Source organism: Photinus pyralis, unplaced genomic scaffold (genome assembly GCF_008802855.1).
Source record: "Photinus pyralis isolate 1611_PpyrPB1 unplaced genomic scaffold, Ppyr1.3 Ppyr1.4_LG1, whole genome shotgun sequence".
Lineage (NCBI taxonomy): Eukaryota > Metazoa > Arthropoda > Insecta > Coleoptera > Lampyridae > Photinus > Photinus pyralis.
In genome coordinates this window covers 7,748,937-7,770,040 of record NW_022170249.1, presented here as the reverse complement: position 1 = coordinate 7,770,040, position 21,104 = coordinate 7,748,937, and the positions used below count along the sequence as shown (strand labels likewise).

The 21,104-nt window shown below is 35.8% G+C and overlaps 1 protein-coding gene and 1 non-coding gene across 2 annotated transcripts in view; both read right to left on the bottom strand.

Annotated features, from left to right (window-relative positions):
• Positions 1-1,985: 1,985 nt before the first annotated feature.
• Positions 1,986-21,104, bottom strand: part of LOC116159110 — a 58,045-nt gene continuing 38,926 nt past the window's right edge. The window contains exons 4-12 of the mRNA XM_031472017.1: positions 15,896-16,049; positions 8,629-8,712; positions 6,218-6,351; positions 3,207-3,343; positions 3,002-3,156; positions 2,868-2,946; positions 2,658-2,820; positions 2,436-2,607; positions 1,986-2,381 (exon numbers count right to left, since the gene is read on the bottom strand). Coding sequence (XP_031327877.1) covers positions 2,182-2,381; positions 2,436-2,607; positions 2,658-2,820; positions 2,868-2,946; positions 3,002-3,156; positions 3,207-3,343; positions 6,218-6,351; positions 8,629-8,712; positions 15,896-16,049 — 1,278 coding nt within the window. The 3' untranslated portion in view covers positions 1,986-2,181. The remainder of the gene's footprint in view (positions 2,382-2,435; positions 2,608-2,657; positions 2,821-2,867; positions 2,947-3,001; positions 3,157-3,206; positions 3,344-6,217; positions 6,352-8,628; positions 8,713-15,895; positions 16,050-21,104) is intronic.
• Trnak-uuu lies at positions 5,434-5,506 on the bottom strand. Its single transcript has one exon. It is a non-coding gene; the product is annotated as a tRNA-Lys (tRNA).

The following is a 21,104-nucleotide window of genomic DNA, read 5'->3' as shown; positions in this document are numbered from 1 at the left end:
CATTGAGATATTTTCAAAGAGTAATTTCGTTCGAATTTTTTCAAAATGTGATAATTTTAGGTATGTAATTTCTCTGGAAATTGCGAATGGTGGCAATTATTCGTTTTAGAGAACTTGTCTAAACGTTCATTGAGCGAAATTTCGGGTTGTGTTTTCTAAAAGTGACAGCGTGACAGTTCTCATTATTGACTACTAATTAATAATAAAAAATTATTAACCACTTTGAACAAATGCCGAGAAAGCCTACTTTACAAGTGGAAAAAAGGTTAATAATCATGTCATCAGACGCTAGTAGTGAAAAAAAACACTTATGAATTCATAAAAGCACGCAAATAGTTATTTATGCATCAAGGGCATTAAGGCGATATTTATGCCGAGGGATTGTAAGTCGCCCGAGGGTTAAATATTGAGTAATGCCTGAGGTGCATACAACATTTTATTTTTCATCATTCCAAAGAATGCATTTCCAATATACAAATGTCATGATTATTGTTTGCCCAACATTAAAGTGCTCCATACGAATCAAGTTGCATCTTTTTGATGACATAATATAACTCCGTCAATCAATTTGACAGGCCGTTTCAGGGCATAATGAGATGACAATCCATTATGCCCTCTCATTATGCCCTTGGGCGTAATAGACTGCTTCATATACTTATATCATATATGACAGATATAATTGACATATAATAGGCAAATGAAAAATAATGATAATTACTACTATTTTCTGTAGCAAACGTCCAAATTGACAAACGCGATTACCATCCACTAGTATGGGCACTTGATAATTTTGAATCATAATTTATGAAAACGTTTAGATCCGGTACAATTTCATCGCTCTCGGGCCATTCCTGCACTATGTTAATGGTCCTGTATATGAAGACACATTCTACGAGAATTTTCCCGATTAGTCGGATTCATGATTTATTGTCCCCAAATACCTATGCCTTGCAATAATTTTTTCTACATATTAATTTTAAAAAGGGAACGGTATTGGGGTTCTCGTCTTAAACGATCTTTGCCTTTACTTTAAAGAAAAAGGGAGTAGATTGGAAAGAAGGGTTATGAATAATCTTTATATTATATGATACAGGTAGTATAGTTATGGGCGTGTTGTATTTACATGCGCTAGGAACTATACAGGGTGGTGACTTGCGTAACACATCATATAGGGATTTCAATGTAAAATTCATAACATGCGATTATTGGCTCCCCAAATTATTTTAGACCAAAAATAAATTAAGGTTTTTTGTAGAAAAAAATTTTTTACGTCAATCTTTTCAATGTTTTTCAATACAGACGGAAAATTGGACAAATAAAACCCCCATCTTTTTCAATAATCTGTGATGCCATGGAATTTTATAATACAAAAACTACGCCAATATCCGTCATGCCATGGAATGTCTGCTATAAAACAAATCAAATTCTATCAAAAAGTATTATATTATTTAGAACAGCGAATTCAACATAAAGGAAGACCAAATTACTAAAAACGGTTTCCTAATAGCACAGACAACATATTGTCTGTGCTAATAGGTATAACAATTTACAAGAAATGTTCAAATAAGTCACCATTAACTGCAAGACAGTAATCAAGTCGATCATCCATTTCGAACTGCTGTAAATTGATAACTGGATCTTTTTGTTTTAGAAAATTCCATGGCATCGCAGATTATTGAAAAAGATGCGGGTTTTATTTTTCCAATTTTCCGTCTGTGTATATGAAAAAAATTGAAAACTAATACGGTTGATTGGCGTAACAATTTTTTTTCTACAAAAAACTTTAATACATTTTTTCTCTAAAATAATTTGGGGAGCCAATAATCGCATGTTATGAATTTTACCTACCTACATTGAAATCCCTATGATGCGTTACGCAAGTCACCACCCTGTATACCTAGATATAGATGTAATAGAAACAAAAGGTTGGTAGTTTATTTTACTTTCATCCTATAATATTTACATTTCATTCTATTATTCTCCCACACATATTGGAGAAGTGGATTATAACGACGAATCTTTGATATGTTACTTTATAAGTAAGTATCTATAAATATATTCTCTGTATTAGTTGATATTTGATTCAATCTATAATCACAGTCCTCCACATACGTATTCATAAAAACAAAGCTATTGTAATTAGTAGAAATTAAAAATAATGGGTAGCCCATGCTTGTTGCCTTAATTAATGCTGCCCTTGTGTGTCATATATCCATCGAACTGCTTTGGTCCCAAAACCTTATCAATTGCGCTTCGCCTCATTTTCGAGCACGTTGCTAACAAGGCACCGCTTAAAAGGCACATAATGCCGGCTCCTAATGCTAATAAAGCCGAGAACCAACCAGTCCTCAAACAGACGTGGTTTAAAGAACTGCTACCCACTAAAAATTACAATGGTTTTAATATACGTCGGCGAAGAGTGGCGAAATCATTACATGTTTCCTTCAGTAAATCGTGATCATTTTCGCTTTCTCCCTCTTGCAAAACACGCAAAGATTGGAACAAATTGACATTTTCCGATAAAGATGGCGTGGTTGTAGTATTGATGTCATCGATTGATCTTTTACTTACACTCTTGTTGAGGTTTCTCCAATGACAGGGTTGACTCTAAAAACAGATAAATTGAAGGGACGACGAGATAATGCCGCCATGTTTACCGGGCAACGACCGTGGCACATACGAACGTCACATTCTATGTATAAAGCTGGTGAACCGGTAAACCTAAATGTTTTCATGTAGGCAAAAACCTGCGTTTCAAATATGCCTGTGTCTGACCAAGATCCTCTGAACCTTGAGATGAGTTTGTCATCAACTGGACATCTGAAGAAAAATGTGTATAGCTGCCTGAAAAGTTTTGAAAAACTTACCCATATTCATCAATGAGTTGGATCTTTTTAGTGGCACCATTGTGAGCGTAACAGTCATTAACAACAATATCAAATCCATCTAAAAATGATTTTATTCAAAGTTTGGAAGATTAGAATTTTTTTCAATTAGTTACCGTATTTACTTCGCATGTAAATTATTAGAGTAAGCGGATCGCCAACACGAACTGGGCCGGTGACACGATTACCATTTGTTCCATACCCGTACCTAATTTCCATGTAACACTCAGGAGGTGTCAAAGTAAAAACTACGGGATTGCCTGTTGCCACTCTAAAATAATTCGGTTAGTATTTTTGGCTGGTATTGTTGGGGTGACTTACTCTACGTCTAAAAATGGAAAGGTTACAGTTTTCCAAAAATCGTAACCGTATTCGCAAGTTACTTTAAAATGTTCATCGAATTCCTCTTCTATTAAGGGATTGTACTGAACGGTTACTGTATTCCACATGAAATTTTTCTGAAAAAAAAAGTATATATGTTATGTACAATCGCGAAATTTGAGTATATTCAGTAGATATACATTAATTAGGTACATTCCATCAAAATAAGCACCATTTTCTAAACAAACCAAGAACCCAAAATGTTTCGTTTGGGAGATATACCTACGTTCCCGAATATCTCGAAATTTGCTTTTTCTTCGGACTCTACCGGTTCTGAAGTTAGCATTGCTTGGATTTTGGGACAGTAGATTTTGCGTTTCTCGCAAATCTACAGATTATTCTATTTTTTCTGTTTCTCCGTATGTTTCCAGTTTTTCAGTTTTTTTTTGTATTTGAGATCCTTCAAATTATTTTCTTTCTTTATCTGATAATTCGATTTTTTTGTTCTTTATGTTTGAATTAGAGTGGGGGAAGTTTTTTGATTGGTGGAAAAAGAGGGAATGGTTTTATCATTAATATTTAATATAGTAGAAGTTGTGACAAATTTTATTTTAAGATTATAATTTTTTTGCACAGTAATTGTTAAAACGGCGTACTATAAGAAATTAATTAACTAAGTTAGTGCGTAATGTGTATGACACTGTAACCTTTTTTCTACTGTCAGAAATGACACAAGAAACGATATAAGTACCTAAGAAAACGTAAAGTGTCATATACGGTACCTACGGCCTTAGTTTAGACATTGAATAGTTTAGATTAGTGAGCTTTGAGCAGGGCGTTACATAGACGTATGTAAAAAAAAATGGGTGGTAGAGGGGATCAAAAATAACGTTTTAAAACGATATTATGAATAAATGATATCACAAAAAATTCCATTTGTTGATCATGGTATTCAAGTCTGAAAATTCGATTCAAAACATTCCGTGGTTGCGGGTGGTGGGAAAATGCTTATTAAGTAGAGTTCCATTACAATCAATAAGCATTATATTGCAAGTATCATAATATCAACTTAAATCGTTATTGTTTTTGTTATTTGCGACATTTTCAATCAACTACATGCGAAATTAGATCACTCACTAGTAGGCGGGGGACACTTTGTAACCCGAAGGCCCAATATTCAAATGAGTATAACCAGAGTCGTTTAGGGTGGAGGTAGTGGAGCGGCCGTTCCAGGCCTCGCTAAAAAATAAGTAAATGTTTTGGTTGAATGAAAATAATATAATAAAATAATGTACAGATATACGTACATACCTAAAATATCTGTCTGATTACCCGCCTAATATGTTCAATTATTGATGAATTAAAAATCCTACGAACAAAACTCTCATTCGTACGACATACGACGTATGACTCACGACTCGCGAACAAAAGAATGTAAATAAACATCGACCCCCCCCCAACAATCATCGTTAAAAAACGCCCCGCAAAAATGTTTCGCTCCAGGCCTCGCATTTGCTAAAGACCGGCTCTGAGTATAATTTTGTTTGAAAAGCGATTTTAAAAAACTGTTCGACAAAAGTGTGAACGCAGTGGAATTTTTTTTTTCGAATTTTCAAAAAATAATTTCATATTTGTGATTTTCATGCTCAAAAACCCCCGCTACCAAATCTCGTCGAAATCAGAATTTTTTTCGCACATTCATTTAGGGGTGCGCCCTTTCGTGGTAAGAATTTTGAAAAAAGTTTTGCTAAATCAGAAAGGGCATACCAGAAAACCTATTCAAAGACGTGCCACCAGTCTTTCTAATTCTTATGGTTGATGAGAAAAAAATTCAAGAAGGAATGCAAACCACTTTTGTGGGGGTGGGTCCCAAACCAAACACGTTGGACCATCGGTTTATTTGGAAAAAGTGTTTGTTTTGATCTCCTCTACCACCCAAATTTTTTTACATACTTATATGTAACACCCTGTATATTAAAAATGACGGGCATGTTCGCGAATCTTGTTAAATATTCTCTTATGCATTTTCGCATGGAAATTATTCAGCTGATTATAAAAGCGGATACGTAATTCACGAAAATGAAATTAGTTCGGAATATCGCAACAATTATAATCACAATTACATCAATTTAGCTTCCAGTTTCATATTTCGCGATTGCCTATTACTGTATGATTACACATATTTTGGTAAAATAATAGAGGAAGTAAAAAAAAACATAAAAAAGTTCGCCCGAGCAGGGACTTGAACCCTGGACCCTTGGATTAAAAGTCCAATGCTCTACCGACTGAGCTACCCGGGCTGTGAAGATTTGTCTCGTTACACCATGTATTCAAGTGCACATTAGCATTTTTTTGTACACATAGTTTGTTTTAAAAGAAAGGATAAATAATTTAATAAAGAGCCATCCATGTGTTTTTCTATTTTAGGAAAGGTAACTAAATACAGCATACAGCAGAAAAATGCCTCTGCCTACTTAATTATTCTGCAATTACCTTGCCATGACAATAAATCCATCAATTTTATTCTTTTTTGGTTTTGATGTCAATTTTATTCGCATCAACAAATACCTTACAATATCCATTGCGCATTTCATTATTTCTCCCTCTCTGTTAAAGAATCACACCCAGTTTTCACACCAAAATGTTTGGTGCGAGAACGAGGAGTTTTATGGAAATTTTTCGAAAGAAAGAAATTCCCCTTATGTGATGGTTTGCCCGTCTGTTCCTCGTCTAACCCGAGAACGAAAAGGCACAGGGATGTCAAACCTTCGCCAATCGATTTCTACGAGTTCAAGGATCAGTGCTATTGAATATATGAGCCGGATTAAAAGTCTGGATTCCGAATACGAACTGAGTGGCAAAAATTCCCCTAATGAAAATCGTATGCGATTCTCTTCGTATCTTGTTATTATATTAGTTTAAATTTCGTGAGGTGAATGATTTTGAAAACTTCACGTAGGAAGTTTCATGCTTCCCGCGATTCTGTTGGGAAAAATAGTAAGAAATATTACCGACGGCAGTTGACGATTGTCTTCATTGTGCCCATTTTTTCCCAATGTTCCACATCTGTTTAGTTGTATGTAAAACTCGTAGTAATCTCTTCCGGTACCATTTATGTACATGCAATCTGGATCGTATGCGTATCCTGAAAAGAAATATAATTGTAACAATATAATCAGGCACAAAATATTTTAATAAGCAATAATTATGTATATAAATAAGTATATAATTAATTTTTAGAATTTTTTGTTTTTGTTTTTAGTCTGCATATTAGCACAGATTTAATCATCTGTGATATTATCCCCGACTCGAGGAATTCATATATCTCCAGTCTCCACGCGCAATTTTAAACTAAAAGTTTACTAACAGAGAATGCTAACGAATGTGTTTTGGAACAGTAGGGCGCCAAGGTCTTTAATCACTGTCGCGAAATAAGTATACAGTGATATTTATTAAGAAGTAGATAGTAGATTTAGGGATTGTTTTTCCCTATGTCTACTTTTAAATGACAAAATTTCTTCTGAAGAGCGCCTAATTTTATGCATCTAAAATAACTTCTTAAAATAAATAAAGATCTGGTTGTCATATTAATTAATTTGAATATTGTTGCTGTGGCTTCACAGAAAATAAATCTCTTACGATTTTTAAACTGTTACCGGCACTATACCAGTTGAATACATCGCACGCGAAGGAAACTAAAAGTACGGCAGCCAGAACGACAATATTCAAATTAATTAATATGACAGCCAGATCTTTATTTGTTTCAAGAAGTTATTTTAGTTGCATAAAATTAGGCGCCCTTTAGAAGAGATTTTGTCATTTAAAAGTAAATATAGAAAAAAATAATATACGTAAATCAGTATGTCTACTTCTTAATAAATAGCACTGTCTACTGCTTATCTGGCCCAGCGTAAGTCCATAAAATCTACAAATCAGGCGGCTGAGTGGAAGGGGAAGAGAATCTCGCGACGTGCTCTCACTCAGTAATCTTGCAGTAATGCAGGACCTCTGAAAACGCGGGCACCTAGATGTTTATCCATGGCACGTGCTCATGGGGCCCACCCCATGAGTGGGGACCGGTTGCCATTCGGTTCCTCAAACCGTTTTAATTAATAATAAATAAACTGTTCAAACCAATATAGAGCGACAAACACAGACGTACGGTCAAGAAGTCAAAATAACCAAAATTTAATCAGTTAGTCCCTTGACCATTGCCTACCTATTACCATTGACTATAATAGGGGGGTATTAGTAAATGCTATTACTGGGGGAAATTTGAAACCGATAGTGAGTTATTATACACACAGATAGAAGAACGGAGAGACGGACAGAAAGTGCAAAATCATTAACAAACTTTGTGGAGCTTTTTCTAGTCATTCTAGTAACTGCGTTGTGACTCAAAGTTGATTTTTTTAAATGGAAGTTACAGTTTAGGTACCATGGTTTTAAAAGATTTATTGTTTTACGAGCCTTCCCACAATGTATAATATTAATATATCATGCTTATTTTCAATAATAAGTTTTCAACAATAAATTTTGGTTATTAAAGTTGTAACCAATTAAGACAACTGAATATGATCCAAATCTCCGACATCTCGTCTCCAGACATCCGGAATCCATTAATAACACAACGCTTTACAGAAATTAAACGACGCAAAAAAGGACAATCTTCTATTCCACAGAATGATCGCTTATTTAATTTTTACAATTCCACTACTAAATAATTTATTGGAAAATAGGCCCTCTAAATTTCGACACCCTGCAAATTTTCTATGATAATGTAATGCCTCTCATTTGTCAAAAGTTCACTTCGTGGATGTTACAAACGACACCTCTAATGCGGTTGTGTACCTTTTGTTTAATTTTTAATTAGGAATATTTTGGAAATGAACTGATCGTGGGCATTAAAACCTTTCCAAAGGTGCGCCACCTACCCTATTATGCAACTTACTGTAAACACAGATTCAAATCATTACTTAATACCTAAATCTTCATAAAACAAGAGAAGGAACGAAATATTTACTTCGTAATCCACTTCTGCGTTATTTAACGGTCATTAAATCGTAAGTAATATATGAAATGGAAAAAATTATCTCTCTTTAAAAAATAATTAACAATGTCTCTAAACGTAACGCCACCGGCGTATCCACCTAAACTAAAAAATGTGTTGCGTTTGGTTTTACTCCTCATTAAATAATTTTCTAGTTTTCGAACCATGCACAGACTTACTAACCTATATTTCGTCATCAAAAAGCGTTTTAGATTTAATGCCAGACTGAATTGAGTTTAGTTATAGATCTGATATACTCACCTACTGAAATATCACAGTTGGTCGTAAGTATCTTTTTACAATTGAATTTTCAGGAAGTTCCACCGAACCCCCGAATGGGGCGGCAGTGAATATTTAGAATTTATTTCTTACCTGCAGAATAGACTAGTCCCGTGAAGGTGCCATTAAATCCGACTCTAATTTTCATGTAATCATCTTGACATTCCGCTTCGATATCTGAAAAGATATAAACAAATGTAAACTCAACCATTAAGGTTCATCATTGTTATTGTTGTAATATTCACGTAAGTTTGTATGGTTCAAAAGTAGGTTAGATGCAAATTTATTACCTTAAGATTTACGTGATCACTTTCAGATGGTATCGAAGTTAGTGACCGGAAGCTTTTTTTTGCGTAATAACGGATATACCTACACCTAATTTCAGTCCTTCATCTTTCTTGTATAAAATGTACTGGTAGTACCTACCTACACAATATTTACATCTTTGTTATTTAATTTTAACTACCCCTAACTCACTAAGGGCCCAGTCTATAATTAACCCTGTATGCAGAGTAAGATACTCTTTGAATAACTGCCATCGCGACATGTTTCCTATTGGTTGATGCAATGGTAATCAACCAATCGTCGACGTTTATTCTAGATATAGCCACTGAACTAATATACTTCTGTGGGTATAGTATAACTTATTCTCGGATATATACCTACCTGCATTGTAGAATCGACCCTAACACTTCGGAATAGTATATTGTACCTGTGTTTTAAGGGTAGAAATAGAAATGGCGATCAAAATATTTAAATACAATTTTAATAAAACCACAATTCTAACAATTTTATCGCGTGAAGTTTATAGTCTGCTTAATATGAGAAGATCTTGAAATTTCCATAATCCACCTCAAGAATAAGGTGACCAACTTTCCATGTTAAAAAATCGGGACACCACTGCGCACCCCCCCCCCCCCACTTGCTTCCCCATTTTCAAATTAAAAACTCACGCGAAGTTAAAAAATATTTATATTATTAAAAAAAAAACGTACAAGAAACATGCATACATAGTATTATCATAATATAACACATGGTATTATGTAGTGCTATAGGTATTAAAAAACAAAACGTTAATTTAATTATCTTTAATTTTAAATGAATACTTTTTTTCAAAACTGATGGCATTCAAGGCATTGTCATTAGTGAGTAATAATGAATGAAATTCATTACAAGTAATCAAGTAATCGCTTTGCTCGTTGGCGTTGGCCGTTGTCTCGTTTACATGAATTTGGGTAACACTACTACAAAAGCGAAAAGCGGGACTCGCGGGACGCATTGGTGTAATTCCGCGACATATTTGTTAATTTTTCGAATGCGGGATTGCCTTTGCCATTACGGGACTGTCCCGCTGAATACGGGAAGGTTGGCCTCCTTACTCAAGAATCATAGACAAATATCCAAATGTAACATTGAATTTAAATGCTTGTGCCAAAGTTAAGACCAAGAAGAACCAAAATATTGTAGAAAATAAATCCTTAATGGGTATACTATTGGAGATGACGTAGACAAAGTTTGAAATTTGAAAGTTGGTCCTAGCATACAAAAGTTGTTCATGTTTTTAAAGTCCGCATGGTACAATTATAATGTACCTACAGGATACACTATATTTAATGCAAAAAGATAAGGTCCTAAAAGCAATCTTGAGTAAAATTGTGCTGAAGTGGACTTCCGACCCTCAGCGCTCTCGAGATAACGACGCTTAATGTTAATGCAACTTGAGCCAGACCAAGCAGGGACTAAAACCAAACTAAAAGGTCAAAAAGCGAGGCAGTTGTGATGCTAAACAAGGTAAAGAGATTGATTATATAAACTATAGATATAGACTCTATCTCCAGAAATTAAGGTTCGGCAGTTAAACCCAGAAACCGGACTCTTAAAACAGTGTTTGGAAACTATCTGAAACAAATATATCACGGTGCATAATGACCAAGAAACGTCAAAAGAACCAATGAAGTTACGGCCAAGAATGCTAATACAACTAATACGAACGCAAAAGAGTAATCGTAAACGATTTACAAAAAGCGCATTTCCACTTGCATTCATTTCCCATTTGTAAGATGCAACTTCTATTAAAATCGTATAAATCCGGCCACAAATATGAAAGATAGGGTTGCATAGGTGCAATCAATTTTTGACGTCCTACTTCAATTTCAGTTTATAAGAAGAATTTCATTTCAATGCTTTCATAAATAAGGAAGTTGACACTGCGCATGCGCAAAACCAAATTTTGAAACTGGCGTTAGATTTGCTTTTATTCCTAGTGCCTATGTATCAAATTTCATTTAAATGCTTCCATAAACAAAAAAGTTGGCACTGCGCATGCACAAAACCAAATTTTCAAACAGGCATTTGATTTTCCTATATACCAAGTGCCTATGTATCAAATTTCGTTTAAATTCTTCCATAAATAAAAAATTATCAAAGTCCTCGTGTGAGATCGAAGGGACTTCAGCGCATTTTTGTGTGGCAGATCAGTATTCTATTAGCCACTTTTGTCCCGTTTACCCGCAATTCGCGTTTGAAGATTTTTCTCCACCATCAGTTAGATCTTGTCGGAGGCTACCACATTTCATTTTTCGGTGCATACTTATATTACACCCACATTTTGGTGGATCTCGCTAAAAACCTTCCACAAGATAGTACTTAATTTTTGGGGGACACTTCTCATTGCTCGAGCTTCTAATGGCGACACGAAAAAGAGAGACAGCCATTCGAGATTTACGAAACGTTAAAACGCGTGACAGAATTCGCAACGGAAGGTAAAAGGTGCCCGAAATTGACTACATCTCGAAGACGCGCGCGCGCGCCTTGCAAAAGGTCGTTAATTTCGCCCCTAGGCCAAAAAACAAAATTCCGCCACGCAGGAGTTGTGCGCGTTTACAACATCTTTCCGACGACACCAATTTGAAAAGAATCGGACCAAAACTGTAGTAGAAGATAGGAAAAAACTGAAAAACCTTCACGTTAGTATACTACGCTCGAGGACGACGCCCAGATGTCGCCAACCCCACATCATGTAGCCCTGTCCCCAAGGTTTACAAATTACACGGCCTTGTAGATACACGTACACCCGTTGCCTTTCTACAAGAGTTCTTCTACGCGCCCACATTTGCTGCCAGCCAGCCGACAGCCAGCCAGCCAGCCAGCCAAAGTGAGATTAAAAGCTACTTTTTACAAATAAATTTGCAAAAATGCGCTAAAAAGTTGGCACTGCGCATGCGCAAAACCAAATTTTGAAACTGGCGTTTGATTTTCCTTTATTCCAAGTGCCTATGTATCATATGCGTATTATATGGCTAAAGCTATGCCCATATTGAATTTCATGCAATTCAGTTAATAACTAACGGAGATGTAAAGCGATCGGACATTTCTAAACAAAGTTATCGCACACGGACAGATAGAGGGACAGACAGACAAAGGAACAGACGATCAGACCAACAGACGGATGACAGACAGCAATACAAAATTATAAACGATCTCTAGGATCGTTAATAATAAACGGCAAAAGTGTAAAATTATGGAACATATGTAAAAAACGGTTTTGTTGGTTTTTTTACAATAACTTTTTTAGCAATAAACTCAGAAAAAATTCCTTCCTTGGTGCAAACCTCGACACCATAACGAACCAAATAGCGAAAAAAGTAGAACAATAGCTCTTAAGTAGCGTTCCAACGAATGCCCGGACGGACGGACGGAGAAAGTGGCCACAATAGCGCATTTTTTTATTTTTGTGGAAATGCGCTAAAAAGTGAAACCGAAGTAGAACTAGATTACAAGGAAGATAATAACTTACAAAATGTAAATGAGACTGAAGGGATAAGAAAAGAAACACTTCACTGAGAATAAAAGACACAAAAGCGACTGAAAATGCTTGTTGTATCCCCAAAATAGAAATCTTACCTTTAGTTATTCTTTTGAAATGCCTTTAAAGAAGATATCCTTAGCACGTCCAATTTATAGACAATATAAGGATCGGAGACCAAGGAGATTAAAGAGACTAAATAAACCAAGGAGACCAAAGGAATCAAAGGAGTGGAAAGCACCAAAGGGACCAGAATGGCCCAAGGAACCAAGAAACTAAAGACAGTAAACGAGACGTTCCATTTGCTGTTTGTGAATACCCTCCTCCGGTACTCATTTAGACATTACCAATAGATAATTCTTATCCAGCCGTTCCAATTACCTATTGTGAGTGCCTTCCTCCGACACTCACTTTTCAAGATATTGTATCACCAATAATATACTTACCGTTCTTAAGATATTCGTTGACGTCCTCCTCTCCCCAATATTTTGTTTCATTAGAATATGATGCAGGACACAACCGGTTACTAAACCACCCACTGACCCACATAAACACTTGTCCAGAAAAATTTTCAAGGCATCTGCTGCAATGAAAAACATCTGCCTTAACTTTATTAATTGGGAAACTCAGCAGTCTTGATTACTCCCACAATTCCAAAGAATTATTTAACAAATATTTAATTAACACCAGACTGGGTACAAATCGAAAATTGATGATGGAAATAACTACCTACTTTGATGATGATGAAAACCTCGAAGAAGGTATTGATAATGAGCTTTAAAAATTATCAAAGTCATCGTGTGAGATCGAAGGGACTTCAGCGCATTTTTGTGTGGCAGATCAGTATTTTATTAGCCAGTTTTGACTCCACCATCAGTAAGATTTTGTCGGGGGCTACCACATTTCCTTTGTCGGTAGGTACTCACTTCCGACGTCCCGTTCACCCGCAATTCGAGTTTGAGGTTTTGATTTCACAATCAGTAAGATCTTGTCGCGGGGTACTACCTTCTCTTTGTCGGTACCTAGTTCCGACGCGCAATTCGCAATTTCGTAAGTTCTTTCCGACGACACCAGTTTGAAGACAATCGGACCAAAACTGTAGAAGATAGGAAAAAACTGAAAAATCTCCAAGTTAGCATTTGCTGCCAGCCAGCCAGTCAGCCAAAGTGAGATTAAAAGCTACCTTTTTACATATACATTTGCAAAAATGCACTAAAAATACAATGTGGAACTTTGTGGGTGCCGACAGAAGTGACCACTTCTTATCGTTTAAGTGAAAAGCTTCACTCTCACTTCTTATTCGAACCCGCGTCATCGACCGTTACAATTGAGAGACGATCGCCTTCCGCCTTAGGCCCGCTGCACATAAGCTGCAAAGTAACCGAGACGCCGAAATTGTTTTCTATCAAGATAGTTATAAGTACGTTGGAAGTAATGGGGCAGGGTAACGGATACGTACCGGCGCGGCGCCCCTTGTGCATTTCCCAATCACTCCCAACGTAGGTACGTTTGGCTATCTTGATAGACAACAATCTCGGCGTATTTTTAGCGCATTTTTACATATTTTTTTGCAATTAACAACTTTAGGGAAGTGGCTACATGCTGGCAGTCGCCGACATCTGGGCGCCATCCCCTAGCATGTTATACTAACTTGGAGATTTTTCAGTTTTCTTTCCCTATCTTCTTCTATAGTTTTGGTCCAATTGTTTTCAAATTGGTGTCGACGGAAAGATCTCCCAAACGCGCACAACCCTTGCGTGACGGAATTTTGTTTCTCTCCTAGTGGGAAAATTAATCACCTTTTGCAAGGCGCGCGTCTTCGAGGGCTAGTCGACTTTGGTTTAATAAGGCCTGATTGGGAAAGTTTTGGGTGATTGCGATCTCTGAATCTATATATGTTCGACCGTGTATGTGTGGCGCTACCCTCGTACCGACTTAAACATGTAGGTAGTTACTTAATGTATTAGGATCCATAAAATTTCGTTGAAATAACGCGCATTCGCGTAGGTACATATTTCGTTACATTTTCCAAAGTTGAATAAAAATTGAGAAATAAGATTCGGTTTCGATCTGCGTTCTTGTAAATTGTCTTCGTGTCCAAAAGGAAACTTGAATCAACCTTACAGAACAGCACAAACGGTTATACTCAAAATATGGTATGTAGTTGGTGGTACGATGTGAGATCGCGTAAAATCATGCTTTATTTTCATTTTAATATCCTTTTAGCAGACTCATAGCAATTTAACGATCGTGATAGCACTTGCACAGTTAAAGAGCAATTCCCTTTTCGCTCTAAATGCCTACTTGCACAACATTGCGTTAAATCTAATAAGTTCTTCGTGAGATGCAACTGTTCCAAGGTTTAATTAAAGCGTGAATTTCGTCGAAATCACGAACCTTTCATTTCATTTCTATTGCTCATATAAATAATTATTCAAATCGAAAACCTCGGGAACAATCACAATAACTGCCGAATAGCAGCAATAAACAAACAAGAAACCAAGTTTAGCTCTTCTTTTAGGTATATGTTGCATCGTCACGTCACCGTTTTATGACTAGTAAAGTAGTAAATGCTCAAGTTTGCAGAATCGCCCAGTGGAAAAAGGCTTACCAAAATTATTTTTAGATTTTTCTGAATATCTTGGTTGCTGCTCAATGAAAACGACAACCTCAATGCGAACTGTAAAACTGTTATCAATGTAACTTACATTCATGCCTAAATAGTTTAAAAATTATCTATGGAAAAAAATTGAGTAGTAGAGGGGATCAAAACAAATATTTTTACCAAACAAATCGAGGGCAAAAGGTCCCAAAGGACCCATAGATTTAAAAAAAAGGTTTAATTAATTTGATCCTCTATAAATTATCGAAAACAATCAGGTGTAAAACTGTCTGTAGTAAATATATACAAGGTGTATCATTAAAGTGTCAAAATGTCAATCGTACTTAGTGGATGTTTAATACACTTCTAGGTGTATGCATTTCTTGTCAGTACTTATTTGATTTGCGTGAACAGTTTTTCTTTTTGTTAAAAATCTAGTTATCGGAAAACAAAATAACAATACAAACTACTTTCATATATTTTCCACATTATGTGGAAGTGCTAACGTACATTATACGTCTGTTGAGCGGTCCGTTCTATTTTTATGTAATTTTTCAAATTTTGGCAACACAGCAAACAAAAGTTTATTAATAAACGTGTACTATCAATTTAAAAATAATATCTCTGTACCAAAGCTGCGTTTTAGTTAAGGGACCCCTTTTCCATTTCTTTGAAGCTAATCTACTATCTCTTTGATCTAGAAAATCATTCATTTTTTTGAAAAATCCATTATAATCTTAAATTCTAATCCTTTAAATCAGCTAGAAAACTCTTAATTATACCCTTTCCCAAAAATTACAACCTCAGATGGAACATTTATTATAATCGCAAACGGTACTCGTTACTCAATTCGTAAAATAAATTAAAATGATTACTTTGTATTTAATTCTTAGGGAAGATAACACTAACAGAATATTACGTAAGTATTCCCATTTATTTCATCAAATACTTACGTTGTACTTTTGTGTTATTCCATCGAATCCTTCTATATTCTCTATCCCAAGAATCGACGGGATTTTGCCAATCCAATTCTTCATGGGAGGGAAGGTTACGATGCCTTAAAGCAGGAACAGGTATGTAGCCTGTGTCGTTGTCGATGAAGATTACCTGATAAACAAAATGAAAAATGTGAATTAGTGCAGTGTAGGAAAAGGTTTGTTTAAAACATGTTTCACCTCCAGCTTGAGCTTTTTTGTTTGTATTTTTTGTATAGCCGTTTTATCTCGCTTTTGGTTAGTTATGTTGTTCTTTGTAGTTTAAGCGCCTGTTCAGTTGGAAAATAGTCGCAACGAGTTTAAGGATTTGATATAATTCTGATTATTTATAAATGTATCTTATAAACTTCTAGTATGTTGTTTTCTATTCAACTGTTCGGTTGACTCAAAAACAGGAGGGGGTACTGTAACGGGCGTTAATTGTGATTTCAATTTAAAATTAATTATTGTTTACTTTCTACTTTGTAATTAAAGAAAATGTGTACATATAGAAGACCACATTGTATTTTTAACGTTTCTTTTATCAGGTTTTGAACGCTGAGAGCGTTGAAATCGCATGTTTTGTCTGGCTAGGATAGGATTGTTAAGAACTGGGTGTTCAAGTAGAAGTTATTGAATGATGCAAAGGTGCTGAAGTGATCCATGATTAATAAATAAGCACAACTTTAGATTTAAAAATCTGAACGTGACGTTTCGTACATTTTGAGGTCGAAACTTGTTAGACGCGCTTTATTATAGTAATATACGTACCAAACAGAGTAAAAAGCTTGGGCCCGATTTATTATAGTTTTCACGAAGTAATAAAGAAAAAACGAAATAGATACTTGTAAAGAAAGCGCTCGGGAGGTCAGTCGATAAGATTCCATTGTAGAGTAACTTACTGAGTAGATTTAGAGTGATTTAATGAAATTCGCCGAGTAAGATATTAAAAACGAGTCAAGAACACTCAATCGTAAGGTTACAGTGGTACAATATTGTTGGCACTGTTAGTGAAGAACTTCAATTCTCGCCGTTTTCCAAGGTAATAGCTTTCATTAACTGAATTCGATATGTATTGCTGTGTTTAGTTCGTCCGGCAGGATACGATACGATATCAGCGACATAATAAAACCAACCTGGTCTGAAGGCTTCGATACGCGGCACCTGCAACCCAAGTCGACTAGATATATTTTTATCACTTACGATTTATTCGAATTATCAGTGAAAGAAACACAATTGCACCTTAAGTGAAACTTTTATTTACTCATTTAGATTTTGTTTCGTTATGTAATTTTTATTGTATTGTAGTGTGAAGTATTAGTCTTACATGTAGGTACGCAATGCAAGTTCCGGTTTTATGAATGGTAGTATGATTGATAAATTTAATCTCACTCTCGAAGTAACTTCACCGTGTAATACACAATGTGTTTTTATGTAAATTGTGTTCAGCTCTGTTTGCATAATAACTCATAATGGCTTGGCCGCGTTGTATTTGTGTCAACAGGCTAGGAGTAATTTTAAAGTAGGTATTCGAATAAGTATGTTAACTAATTTGTATATGATAATATTTTTCCGTGCACAACGATAATGCAAAAAAAGTCTATTGGTAACAACAATCAGATGTAGCATTAAATCGTGTCTTATGAAAGTGGCTTTATATTTGGTCCTATCCTATCATATTCAATTTTGTTATGTAGTTAATCACTTTCACGACAAAACAATTTAAAGATGGCTCATATACACGATTATGTTACATTTCAAATTGGAAACAATTTTAAGCAATAGCGGCAACTAGATCGACTGGTCACCTTTCTAGCTTTGTACCTAATAATGATGACACGCAAAATGACTCTCCACGGGAAAGATGTAGGGTACTTTTGGTTCCTATCATCTTACTCGCTGTTTTCCTTGAGTCCTCAATGCAATTCTGAGGTTTGCTATCAAAATTTGGTGACGCTAAAACCACCTGTAATATTTATAAATTGAGCAGTTAAATGCCGAACGTGGACTGCACTAATTTTTAGTCTTCTTAGGAAAGTCTTTCGTATTTTCTAATGAAATAACTTCCTCATTTTATTAACTGTCAATAATTGCCTAAGACCATTGAATAAGCACTTTATCAATGCTAACAGTTAAAGTAATAACATATCAGAGTAACGTAATTGATTTTTATTACCCTTCCTGGCCCAAAATTTGACACAGTATTTAATAACATTTTCTTCTGTAACGAAGCTCCCATTTTCCACTTTTAGTACAGGAATTACACCAAAATTAATGAACGCACCGTACATTGATGGAAGCTACCAGCTTTAATGAACACCCGGTACTTTTTCGCGCTTCTGTACGAGAAATTGTAGTTTCGAACCTCTTCTAAGGTTCTAATATAGGAAAACTAGTTGCTTAACATAATTGTGAAGTTTCTAATTGTTCCCGTAGAGATATCTAAATTATTTTTGTAGCATCCGACAGCCCTCGACACGGGGAAGTAGGGTTTTAGGATTTAAACTCCGGTAATTAGAAATTAGTCGATTTCAGTTTGCCTATGTTAATTTGATAGAAATCGGCAACATCGCTCGCCTACATAGATAAACCTGATAAAGATGACATGTCGCCGAACTACCGAATTTCGGAATTTCACCCCGATCATTTAGTTGAGTATAAGTAACGGTAGTTGAATAATTGTGTTGCAGCAAACCTCGTCTGATGAGATTGTGTCTAGCGTCAAATAAAGCGCGCTTAGTTAGCGCGAATTTTTAGGCTGGATCGAGATCTTTAGGATAACAGGGGATCGAGTAATTAATTAAAGAAGTTTTAAGTTTTAGACGTTATAATCCGAGTACGCAGACTGGTTGGAAATTCCGATGTTTTGTGTCCGTATTTTGGGAATTCTATATAGGCAACGGCATGATTTAGGGGATCTTCCGTTCTGGCTTTCGTCTCTAAAGGGTGTTTGCTTTCCTTTGTTTTGTTTCCTGCTAGATACTGACAGTTAGGTTGTGCTTCCGTTCCAGCTTTGAGAAATCGAGACCACTCCTTGTGCCGTAATTCTGTTTTAGATTATTCACCAGTGCACGACCGCCCGTTCCCTCGAGTCGCGGTATGCTCCGTTTGATTACCTGTGGCTTTCATAAACTGAACCTTGAATCTGATAATGATAAATAATCCAAAAAATTCAAAAACTAAAAACTTTCCCCAGTTAAGATTCGTTAAAGACAAATAAAAAATAGCTTAATTTTCTACTTGAAATTCTTTACACACCACTGTAAAGTGACAACAAAATACAAAAACTCACACCTTTTTCGCTCGCATTATTTGGAAATGTCGTCGAGGTCCAGAGATTGCATGGTAGTGGAAAAGTCCCCTAGGGTAAGGTCAGCGTTCTTTGGTACGTGTAGCTTCTTTTTTAAGGAAAATGGAAATAAGATACGAAGAGTCGCATACAATTTTCAGTCGGGGAATTTTTGGACACTCAGCTCGCACTCGGAAATACAGCTCGTATTCAATAGCATATCTTTTTCTCCGACTTCTTCACAGAAGTGAACGATTCAGTGACGGGATTCAGTATGTGTGTCTAGGGCACTGTCGAACTGACCTTTGTAATAGGTGCTCGCTTTAGGCTTTAAAGATTTTTTTGGTTAAATTTACAAATTTGCCGGTATAGAAAATTTTATACGGGTACCACTTCATAAAGACAAAGAAGGGAACCAATGTTCGAGAAATTAAAGCGAGTTATGAGTGTCTCGGTCTATGGCTAAGATCAAGACGTAGTGGTCAATCAGATAAGAGTCGAAACGTCGATTCATCATTCGAGATTGGCAAAAACTGGGTGGGAGACGGGCATTCTTAGCCAAACTAGAAGCGAATCTATGCATATCAAGTGCTGCATTTTTCGGTCGCGTATTGGATTCTTAGCCAAACGTTCGAGACAAACCTACGTAACGGAAGCGCGGCGATCGCGTAGCACGAAATTCTTCGCCAAGCTTTCAAGGTGAATCATGTGTGCGCCATTTTTTAGATCGCTTGAGTTTTCAATTGAAAGTTCGAACCGAAAGTCGTACAACCGCAATATATTAAAGAATCGTTAGCCGCGCAACCGGAAATTTTGACGAAATTATTGTCGGGGGTGCTGTGACGAGTTGCCATTACAAGTAAGTTAATAAAGTGGCTGGTGTATGCAAAAAGACGAACTGCATTAATTACGTAGCGGAGTCGACCGACCCGCTGATATAATTTTCAACTTGGAATGGTGCATAGTGTTACCTCTTAAAGCGCAGGCGAACAAATTTGTTTCACAGTATTTTCGGATTAACGTGCTCTCATTTAAATAAATTATTACCACGAAAGCGTTGAGGTCCAAGGTGCAAAATGTTCGTTGTGGATATATTTGGAGCAGTTAGACGATTAAAAAACAAGTTTGTCAATCAAAACTGTGCACCTCTCTTGTGTATTCGAGGTGTTAGTCGATATACATTAAACGGCAACCGGTAAAAAGGTTCAAGACAATTAATTAGTGCTTTTGTTGGTTGTCAAAATCCTAAGTTATAAAGGTAATTTTGGACAATACCAATAAACCAAATTCCAACTAATTGAAACCGGAAGCTCAGTTTATTCATAATTCAAATTCTTCAACCATCTTCCGAAATTCAATTTTAACGAGTAACCAAATTTTACCTATGGATACAAAAGGTCTGATTGTATTGTAAAAAGCGTTTATCCAATGTTCCAAATTTTTGCTACCCTTCCAAAGGAGAAAATCAACTGTTGATTGGAGAAAATTTGGACTCATCGATAAATGAAAGATATTTTGAATTTTTGCATTGTGTAACCATATGATCTTTTGCATAAAAAATTAATCATTTATGTTTAGTCATTTTAACGTTGCTGAAGATGTCGACCCACGGGAGATTATCTCATGAACAAATGTGTATTTTTCATGAATGGTAACTGAAACCCAAACCAAAGATATTGTTAATTTGTTTTTTATCATTAATTTCTGTTCAAATGATGTGTTGATTTGCTTCGATTAACTGTTTGAATATTATTCATTTCACCTGATTTGAGCTTATCGATAAACTTCAAATAGCTAGCTTGTAAAGTGAGATTGTACAGTTTTAAACAATTTGAAAAAATTAGAGCGACTACGTGACATAAAGAATTAAGACAAATGCTTGATTTTACGGTCTGTGGA